The sequence below is a fragment of the Protopterus annectens genome, chromosome 1.part1 (assembly GCF_019279795.1).
Source record: "Protopterus annectens isolate FY-2018-M chromosome 1.part1, PAN1.0, whole genome shotgun sequence".
Classification (NCBI taxonomy): Eukaryota; Metazoa; Chordata; order Ceratodontiformes; family Protopteridae; genus Protopterus; species Protopterus annectens.
The window spans coordinates 1,056,296,233-1,056,307,823 of NC_056726.1; the positions used below are offsets into that span (position 1 = coordinate 1,056,296,233).

At 38.4% G+C, this 11,591-nt stretch overlaps 1 protein-coding gene across 1 annotated transcript in view; it reads left to right on the forward strand.

Moving 5' to 3' along the window:
* LOC122815333 overlaps positions 1-11,160 on the forward strand; it is a 250,636-nt gene extending 239,476 nt beyond the window's left edge. The window contains exon 6 of the mRNA XM_044087756.1: positions 9,083-11,160. Within this exon, the coding sequence (XP_043943691.1) occupies positions 9,083-9,228 (146 nt within the window). The 3' untranslated portion in view covers positions 9,229-11,160. The remainder of the gene's footprint in view (positions 1-9,082) is intronic.
* The last annotated feature ends 431 nt before the right edge of the window (positions 11,161-11,591 follow it).

Genomic DNA, 11,591 nt, shown 5'->3' on the forward strand with positions numbered 1-11,591 from the left:
CTGATCTCTGAGGGACTCCACTTGTGACTGGCCTCTTTGTAGAGATAGACTCCCCAGCTCCCCACTTCTAAGGTACTGTCTGTGAGCCAGGTAGCTATCCACCAGGTGACATACGGGTTGATACCTAACCTCCTGAGTTTGTCAACAATGCCTGCATGGGGTATTGTGTCAAATGCCTTGGCCAGGTCAAGGTAGGCAGTGTGAACAATTTTGCCCTTATCCATTGCTTTGATGACCTTCTCAAAGAAGTCCACCAGGTTAAGTATGCATGATCTACCCTTGATGAAAACAAACTAGGTTGAGTCCAGTGTCTGGAGGTTTAATATATCTCTGTTGTTCATTGCCATGATAATTCTTTCCATGATTTTACATATAAAACTAGTGAGACTTATGGGTCTGTAGTTTCCAGGTTCTTTAGATGGCCCACCTTTGTGTGGAGAAGACATGTATGTAACCAGATGTAATAAAGTAAATGTGAACAATTTATCAGACAAGTGAGAGAATGAGAGGATGGAAAGAAAAAGCTTATTTCAAAAATGGTAGAGTCAGACACACGATATATATCATGTACAAGTGTAAGTGGCTTTTCATAAAGAAAAATGCAAGAAATGGGAAAAGGGTTAAAGAACAAAACAAGGCAGAAGTGACAACAATGGGAATTCTTTTCAAGAAACAGCCATTTGTGGTCTGTATATACCATAAATGAAGATTGGGAGGGTGGCCTAATGGTTAAGGTGTTTGCCTTACAAACATGAGGTGCAGGGTTTGAGTCTCACAAGAAATAATTGTCTAGGCTTAAAATGGCTCGCAAGGACAGTTAGTTTAGTACTAATCTATGAACCTATGAGTTAAAAGAAGGCGAATAATGTAACCCACATTTAGTCAAATTCTGTTAACAAATCGTAGGGTTTTTGCAAACTCAGAACCAGAAAGAACCAAACATAGTAAATGCAGTAGAACCAGCAGAGCCAAATTGTAATCCAACCGTTTATTGAGTGCTTTCATCAGGTTCGTCACCTGACTTCTTCAGAATATGTACGTCATTAAACATCAAGATATTTATAATAAAAAAAATCACATGACAATACTCATACTTTTGACTCAACCTCTAAACAAACTAATTAACATCAGTACAATTCATTTCAGATTTCATAATAAACATTACAGACAAATAAATATATAAAAATGCAATAATATATAAAACATTTTTTGGTAATAAATAATAATAAATAATAAATAATAATTGTATTAGTTGTTTTAAAAAGCAATACAACACTAATATAAAACTTAAATAAACCAAATACTTTAACCAAAAAATGAACACAATTTCAAAAGACTAATTATACTAATGCTATCGTTAAGACCAAGGGGATTGGTGGCATTAAATTTAACTTGCCACCATAATTCTTTAAAATTAAGTAAATCCTTCCATGGGCCACCCTGTGGATCTGGTGTAACTTTTTCCACAATTAAAAATTTAAAGGTATGACCTGGATGTTGTAACAAATGTTTGTATAGGGCACTATTGGGACTAGCAATTCTAATATCCCTAATATGCTCATAGATCCTGTCCTTAAAACTCCTCTTGGTTTTACCACTGTAAAACCCTGTACATTGACAGCAAATAGCTGCATATACCACTCCCTTTGTGATACAAGAGTAATTATCCTTGGCATACATCTTTATTCCGTTAATAATTATCTTGTCTACTGGGAGGATTTATATACACTGTGCACAAAAACCACAAGCATGAGTACCCCTACCGTGCCAAGTGCCAACATTATTTGTACTCTGCAATAACTCATTAAAAATCTTACCTCTTCTAAAAATTACATTGGGGGATGGTCCTACCTTGTCAATGATATCTCCTTGACTACTAAATATAGTCCAATTCTTCCTCACTGCATCAATAATAGCAGTATGATCAATGGAGAAATCTGCTACAAAAGAGAGTCTGAAAATTTGTGCGTTTCCCTGCTTATTCACCTTATTGTAAATATTCAAATTGCCTTGATTATTCTGTGGGAAAAAGGTGTCACTCAAGAGTGGACTAAATACCCCTAAAGCCCTCATGTTAGATACTTCCTCCCAAGCCCTATTAATCAGTTTAATCGGGTAATCCATTGCTAATAACATTTCTTCCAAAATTTTACACTGGGCTTGAAAGTCCATCTCCCTACTAACCATATGTGAAATACGCACAAATTGTCCCTTAATAAGACCCTTCTTATGTGATGTGAGTATCAGGCTAAGACAGGGAGAATTAGTTACTACTATCATTCAGTATAAGGTTAGGTATGAGTATACGGCTAAGACAGGGAGAATTAGTTAGTACTATCATTCAGTATAAGGTTAGGTATGAGTATACGGCTAAGACAGGGAGAATTAGTTAGTACTATCATTCAGTATAAGGGTAGATGTGGGTATCAGGTTAAGACAGGTAGACTTAGTTACTGCTATCATTCAGTATAAGGTTAGGTATGAGTATCAGCCTAAGACAGCTAGAATAAATTACTGCTATCATTCAGTATAAGGCCAGATGTGAGTATCAAGCTAACACAGGGAGAATTGGTTACTACTATCATTCAGTATAAGGTTAGGTATGAGTATAAGCCTAATACAGCTAGAATTAATTACTGCTATCATTCAGTACAAGGCCAGATGTGAGTATCAGGCTAAGACAGGGAGAATTAGTTACCACTATCATTCAGTACAAGGCTAAATGTGAGTATCAGGCTAAGACAGGGAGAATTAGTTACCACTATCATTCAGTATAATGCTAGATGTGAGTATCAGGCTAAGACATAGAGCATTAGTTACTACTATCATTCAGTGAGTATCAGGCTAAGGCAGGGCAAATTATTTAGTACTATCATTCAGTGTACGGCTCGGTGTGAGTATCAGGCTAGGACAGGGAGAATTAGTTACTACTATCATTCAGTATAAGGTTAGGTATGAGTATAAGCCTAATACAGCTAGAATTAATTACTGCTATCATTCAGTACAAGGCCAGATGTGAGTATCAGGCTAAGACAGGGAGAATTAGTTACCACTATCATTCAGTATAAGGTTATGTATGAGTATCAGGCTAAGACAGGGAGAATTAGTTACTGCTATCATTCAGTATAAGGGTAGATGTGAGTATCAGGCAAGACATGGAAAATTAGTTACTGCTATCATTCAGTACAAGGCTAAATGTGAGTATCAGGCTAAGACAGGGAGAATTAGTTACTGCTATCATTCAGTATAAGGTTATGTATGAGTATCAGGCTAAGACAGGGAGAATTAGTTACCACTATCATTCAGTATAAGGTTAGGTATGAGTATCAGGCTAAGACATAGAGAATTAGTTACTGCTATCATTCAGTATAAGGTTAGGTATGAGTATCAGGCTAAGACAGGGAGAATTAGTTACTACTATCATTCAGTATAAGACTAGATATGTGTATCAAGCTAACACAGGGAGAATTAGTTACTGCTATCATTCAGTATAAGGTTAGGTATGAGTATCAGGCTAAGACAGGGAGAATTAGTTACTACTATCATTCAGTATAAGGTTAGGTGTAAGTATCCGGCTTAGACAGGGAGAATTTGTTACTATCATTCAGTATAAGGCTACACATGAGTCTCGTGCTTAGGTTAATAGAATTACTACTGTCCTCAGTGTATAGTTAGATATGATTTTTAGGCCAAGTTTAAGAGAATTGCTACTATCCTTCAGCATAAGGTGAACTCTTACTACAGAGTTAAGGCTGGAAAAATTAATTTTACCCTTCAGTGTAAGTTTACATGGTATTATTTAAGACTACGAGACACTTACTAAAACTTTGTGGGGTAGCGGTTTACATTGAACTGAAAACAAGTGATGTAAGGAGGGGCAGTAATTTACATTTAACTAATAGCTGATGTAGGAAGTGGCAGAGGTATATATTTAACTGATAACAACTGATGTAGGAAGGGGCAGAGGTTTATATTTAACTGATTACAGCTGAGGTAGTGAGGGGCAGTGGTTAATATTTGACTGATAACAGCTGATGTAGGTAGGAACTGAGGTTTATATTTAAATGATAACAGCTGAAGTAGTAGGTGCTCTGGTTTATTTTTAACTGATAACAGCTGATATGGAGGGGCAGGGGGTTATATTTATTTATTTTATTTTATTTATTTATCTAACATTTGTCAACTATGAAAGTCTGACTTGGAATGAGACAGTGTTCAGAACAGGACTGGGAAGAAACACTCCAGATGCATGCCTGAGTAATTTGGGAGGAAACCAGAGCACCCGAAGGAAACCCACATGAATGCAGGGCAGACATGCACCCAGCCAAAAATCAGACAGGAGAACCTTTTGCTGTTTGGCAGCAATGCAAACCATTGCACCACTGCAGCGTTGTTGTGTCTTTCGGCTTATCCTGATTAGGGGTCGCCACAGCGGAACTCCAGTCCGCCAATGATAGGCAGTTGATTTTTTATGTGCCAAGTTGCCAGCCCTGATGCACAACCTTCAATGAAGGCACACCCATTCAGGCATGCCTCCACACAGAAGACGCTCTACCTGAGAATCGAACGGGAAAACGTCTTGCTGTAAGGCTACAACACTACCGCAGCACCACCACCGCAGTTGCACCACTGCACCGTCCATAAACATATTTTCAAATTTACATATTTAACTGTTAACAGCTTATGTAGAGAGGTGCAGTGGTTTATATTTAACTGACAACAACTGGTATGTGGAGGCAAATGTTTATATTTAACTGATAGCTGATGTTGGTAGGGTCAGTGGTTTGAATTTAACAGATAACAGCTTATGTGGGCGGCAGTGGTTTGTATTTAACTGATAGCTAATGTAGGGAGGGGCGGTGCTTTATATTTAGCTGATAACAGCTGATGTTGGGAGGGACAGTGATTTATATTTAACTGATTACAGCTTATGTAGAGAGGGGCTGTGGTTTATATTTAACTAATAGCTGATGTAGGGAGGGGCAGTTCTTTATATCTAACTGATAACAACTGATGTTGGGAGGGGCAGTGGTTTATCTTTAACTTATAACAGCTTATGTGGGGAGGGGCAGTGGTTCATATTATATCAGCTGATGTAGGAGGGGCAGTTGTTTATACTTAACTGATAATGATGTAGGGAGGGTCAGTGGTTTATATTTAACTCATAACAGTTGATATGTGGGGGCAGATATTTATACTGAACTGATAGCTTATGTACAGAGGGGCAGTGGTTTATATTTAATTAATAACAGCTGATATTGGGAGGGTCAGTGGTTTAAATTTAACTGATAACAGCTGATGTGGGAGGCAGTGGTTTATATTTCACTGATAGCTAATGTAGGGAGGGGTAGTGTTTTATATATAACTGATAACAGCAGATGATGGGAGGGGCAGTGGTTTATATTTAACTGATAACAGCTGATTAGGAGGGAGTGGTTTATATTTAACTGACAACAGCTGACAATGAACTCTGTCTGCCAGACAAGGTGATCACAGTCCCCACCTTGATGGGGCTGCTGCATATCTGCAAGTCAGGCTACACTCGAGTAACTTGCAGGAGTAGCCTCAACCTGCTCTGTGACATCAACAGGACTTGTTGGCAGGACAGATTTGTGTCCCAGAGACCCCCTATCTGTGGAATAGACTCCTTCTCAATGTTAAGCAGAGCACCTCTTTACTCTTTTTTAAGTGCAACCTAGATAACTGGATGGGAAACAGAAAATACACCCCTGGGATTCCACACGTATCCCTGCTGGACATTGTCTTTGTGTGCTAACTTGTCTGAACATGGGTTAAACTCTTAGCTAGGCTTATTAGGGCCTCAGGGCCAAAAGCCTAGTAGCCTCCTATGATCTTATGATAACAGCTGAGGTAGGGAGGAGCAAGGAATTCTATTTAACTTATAACTGCTGATGTAGAGGGGGGCAGTGGTTTATATTTAACTGATAACAGCTGATGTATGGTAAGGCAAGGGTTTATATTTAACTGATAACAGCTGGTGTATGGGAGAGTGGGGTTTACATTTAACTGAAAACAGGTGATGTAGGGGGCAGAGGTTTATTTTTAACTGATTACTGATGTAGGGAGGGGCAAGGGTTAATATTTAACTGATAACTGCTGTTGTGGAGCAGGGGGTTTCTATTTAATAGATGATATAGAGAGGGGTCATAGTTTATATTTAACTGATAGCAGCTGATTTAGGTATGGCAGTTGTTTATAGTTAACTGATAACAGATTATGTTTGGTGGCAGGGGTTTATATTTAACTGGCAACAGCTAATGTTGGGAGGGACAGGGGTTTATATTTAACTGATAACTGCTGATGCGGAGGCAAGGGTTTATATTTAACTGATAACAGTTTATGTAGGGAAGGCCAGTGGTTGATATTTAACTGATAGATGATAAAGGGAAAGGTTGTGGTTTATATTTAACTGATAACAGCTGATGTAAGGGGCAGGGGTTTATATTTAACTTATAACAGCTTATGTATAGGGGGGCAGTGATTTATATTTAACTGATAGCTGCTATGGGGGTTGCAGGGGTTTATATTTAACTGATAAAAGCTGATATAGGAGGTGCAGGGGTTTATATTTAACTTGTGGTCAGCTCTAACCAAGGAGGAGTTGATTACTGGTGTAGAGCAGCGGTCTCCCATGTTTGTAATGACCAGGTTGAGAATTATTCTACCTCTGCTAGGGGTGAGAATTAGCTGGTCCAATGTGTTGGAATTAATGAATTCCAGGAATTGTTGGGCAAATGAGTTGGAACAGGAGTAATTTTCCCAGCTAATGAAGGGGTAGTTAAAGTCTCCCACTATAAGGGTATTAGAGTGAACCTTAATGCTTTCCAGAGTGCTCAGGAATGCATAGTGGGAATTTTGGGATATTGTGGGGGATTAGTAGCAGGCTACAGCCTAGATTGCAGTTTTATCCAGTGTTAGTTGTATTATCTCTGATGCATCGCATTGGGTAACTAGTCTGGAGGTGTGCATATCTTTTATGAAGATGGATACACCACCACCTTTGGGGCTTCAGTCCACACCTCCTTTAGGGCTGCGGTCCAGATTTAGGGTCTGAAAGGTGTGATATGCATTGTAGCCTGGTAGCGCTGGAGTGCTCTCCAGAGCCTTGAACCAGGACCCTGTTACTGCACAGAAGTCGATGTTCTCCAGTTTAAGGAGTGACTCGAGCGATGCATTTTGAGATTTAGACTTCTATCGTTGAGTAGCATAACCCTTAGGTTGCATTTACTTGCAGTTGTTATGGTGGCAAATTTGTCTTCAGAGCTTTACCTAAACAAAGCACTATAGGGGTGGCAACAGCCTTGGCCAGTATCCGGAATCACAGGGGTGACAGATGCAGGCCATCTCTAGCAAAGCATCGAGATCTATCAGTCGTGTCTGTCAATCGTGTTATCCCAGGCAGACAGAAACTGGATCTCCTTTGAATGACGCCAGAAATGTAGCCAGTTGTTGAAGTCAATCATTTTCTGCTTGTACTGTGGTATCATTCTGGGTGATGATAAGATGCTACTCAGGGCGAGAGTCATACCTGCCTGGGCTACAAGATCCAAGAGCTCCTCCATGTCTCTTTTCATGTAGTCCAGGGAGGTATGTCTTGGGTCATTCACACTAACATAGACAATGACAGAGTCTTAGTTATACTTGTGGAGTGACCCAAGTGCATGCGTTATGTGGTGAATCCTGGTCCTTGACAGGCAGCTGACCATAACCTTCTCCTTATTCAACCTAGTGAACGGGATGTCAGTGTGCCTTACTATTGAGTCATCAATGACTAGTGTGTTGGGTAAAATGTTTTGCCATAGGGACTTAGGCTGAGTGGCACACTGTTTGTGTGGGCTATAAGTCTTAGGGGTTGTGTTTTGATGAGGTGGTTGTTTGCGTTTCTGCCTCGCAGGTCTTTGTTGTTTGGGCAGATTTTTATTGAGAGCCTCCACAAAAGTGGGTGTATGTTTTGTGTTTCTATGTGGGAGGTGTGGTGGTGTGTGATCCAGGGAGCTTTGTGTTCTATCTGGTGTTATGTATGTATTAACCTTCTCCTCTTGACTGGCTATTCCAGTCTTAGTTGGAAAGAATGTGGCCTTTAGTTTGGCTATGTAAGCGGATCTCCCACAAGTGGATGTGTTTGGAGGTAGGAGGAGAGGATTGTTTGTGTACATGAGGCAATTGCTACATTGCTTCAGGATGCCCAGGTTCACCAGTTTAACAGGGAAAAGCATAGGGGAACTGACCTTTAGACATGCCTGGAAATTCCTTTGTAATCAGACAGTTGAGTTGCCTTATAGGTGTCTCAGTAAACAATATGCAGACTTTATTCTGCAGAGTTTAAAGATGTATATATTAAGAACTTAAGTAGTGTCTATGACTGCCAGTCCATATTTAGCAGGATGTAGTAAGGTTGTCATGTTTTTTCGTGACAAAAATGGAACAAAGCCACACTCCTCACACCACCCCTACCTCTGCTTCTCTCCCCCTTTTCTCCTTCCCCTACATCCACTCTTCCATTTTGTGATGTGGATGGGTAAGTCAGGGGGAGGAGAATGTCTTATTTTCCCTGTCTTGGACAAAACATCATTGCAGTAACTATTATTTATTTATTTATTTATTTATTTATTTTTGTAAAAACAGAAAGACTTTGATGAATGTTTTACAAATTCCAGAAATTTGTTTGTGTTACTAAACAAAATACTAGAGTCTGTACTATATTTTCTGGACTACCAGACAATAACTCTCATTTCAAAATCATCTGTAAAAAAATGGCTAGATGGCAACCCCAGGAGGAAGCCAAATCTGCTACCTACTAATTGTTTTTCACATTTGGTCATTTGTAGTTGAAGTTTTCAAGACTGACCATTTAGAAGGCTGTGTAGCTCTACTCGAACACAACCAACTTGGTTTGTTTCAGCTGTTCAGCAACTTTTTGTTATGTAAGCCCATAACTAACTTATTGTTTTACTTCATGGTTATATGCCAACATCACAAATGAACAGACAAGCAGTACATTTCTCTGTTAAAAAGTGACATGGATAGAGAATTTCTAACCATCACTAAATTTCTTTTTCAGATGTTGATTACGCAAACAAAAATATTGATTACACAAATGAAAATATCGCTAAGCTAATTGTCGCCATTATCCTGCTTGTAATGATGTTTATTTTTATTTTGGAACATGTACAAACATACAAAAAGGAGCTGCAAAGCCATGGATGACATGACACATCTACTGTTATAATACAGTCATTAAATGAACAGATCTTGTGACTTGCAATTTATATCACTCAGTTATCATGTATATTAGACAATTAAAGGTTTCAGCCTGATTATAGAATGAGGCCTGTAAACCAGCACATAGTTTGTCATACAAGTATCATTACTGTCCCTGTAAGGTCTTATCTTGTTAATGTAGTGCTTGTTACAATGACTAAATGAGTTGTGTAAATGATGTTGTCAGTGTTTTCTACAAGCAGCAGCAATTACACAGAATGTCATTCTCTTCAAATGTTGTTTCACAGACTAGAAGGTGTGGAATTGTCTAACTGTAGCAGCCTACTTGCATCCATATATTTCTGAGCATTTTCCTAAAAAAATGTACATTTTGTTATGTTGTGACATGTTAAAGCAGCAATGTTTTTTTTCAGCAAAAAGACTTTTTAATGATAATAGCCAACACATTCTCTGACTTTACAGAAACACTATAAAATATTACAATGCAAAATAATCCAGAATTATATTTTTCACTAAATTTTTACAAATGTTGATATCTTGGAAAGTGTGCAGTTCACACTCAGAAATGTCAACAAAGGATCTGTTCCGCTTTCACATGATGGCAATAAATCTTTTTTTGAGCAAAAGACAGATAACCTAAACTACAGTCCGTGAAACAGTATGGCTAAGTGTCATTAGATGGAATCTATAACTCTGAAACTGTAGTAGATAGGAACATTTCCCTTGCTGTGATGGACAGTAATCTTAGAGTTAAGGCAGCAAGATGTGACACCCTTGACTCCCCATTCTGGGGTGAGCATTTGCTACCCCTGTCACAAAAACACTTTAAGGTGTTAACACATTTTAGAATTTTATTTTTGTTTCTGAAAGTCAAACTTTAACTTTCAAACTGTCCTGATGCACAGAATCATGTCTTCTAATTCTAACAAGGAGACATGATTTACCCCTGTGAACAAATAGAATGGTTAGGTCTTCCAGGAAAAAATCTCATCCGTGCCAGATGTCCAGGAGGTGTGTCATAGCTGAGGACCTGTCAAAACGACAATAACTTCAGACATGACAACCACATCTGAAAAGATTCATTCTAAAAGGATTCTGGCACATAAAATACTTCATGTTGTAAGGGATGCAAGCCCCACAGTCACAGCAGAAGGAAATTTGATTGATAGGAAAGTGAGCTGAGAGAGACTCTACATTTCTATGTCAGACATGAAGCCGGCATAGTGCTTATCTTAACATTTGTAAATTAAATATGCAGGTAGTTATATAAGCAATTATAGGGTTTAACATGTATTTACCTTTCCATTGTGCCCATGTACTTATTCCTAAATCCAGTTTTATCTCTGGTGGCTAACAGGAAATCATGCCACCTCAGACAAACACATCATATCAGACTAATCAACATACATGAAAATAGTACTTCATATCTGCATGAAATGCTTGCTTTTATTTTTATTATGTGTTTTCAGTATGGGCTGCATAGCCCCATGTTTATGTTTTTACTTTCTCCAAGTGAAAGTGAGTTTTATAGGGATGCACATTTTATTTCCAAGTCTTCACCACTGGCTGTATTTGGCATTGCAGAACAAAGGAAAAAATCCACAGATTTTTTTATTAGAAAAAAAGTGAAGGCAAGGTTACTGACTAAAATGATATTAAAATGTCTGCTAATGGACCTAGATGCCCTGAGAGCAGACAAAATGTTAACAGTTCTTAAACTCATGAATGTCAGTTTTTAAAAATGTTGGGTTTAATTCTGGATGTGCCCCTAGTGCCATCTTGTAGTACAGCTTTTAATGGTTGGTCAAAATACGAAAAGCTTCCTCATTCTGTTGAATCTGTAAATGTGTTTTCTGTACAACATCCACACAACATTGTTGCCTCACAGCTGGTTTATTAAAAGTCTGCAGTATGTAACTTGTGGTAAAGTTTTCTATCTTGCTGAATTATTGTATATTCTTAAATGTTTTAATTTTAAAGAGTAATTTGTTTTTCCATTACACAACTAACCCTGGCCTGAAAAGTCTCTTCAATATCTCCCCAATAACATGGAAACAGAAAAGTGCACTATAATAGCAGATAAATGCTTGCAGCCGACTCACCTATACAAAAGTAGAGCCAAACATGCACAGCTACACACATATATAAGATGTGTGCTAGTGAGTCTGTACACATCAATTGTTCAAATGGAGCAAATAGAGGCAAAATAGTTTGAAAATGCAGTTATCACATTTTTGCCTATATTTGCATGTGCAACATCGGAGTGCTGGGAATTTATATTTTTCCCACAGTAGTGTAATCTCAGAGTTGGAGTATAACTTAGGAATGTGGGGGAGTACATGAGGGCT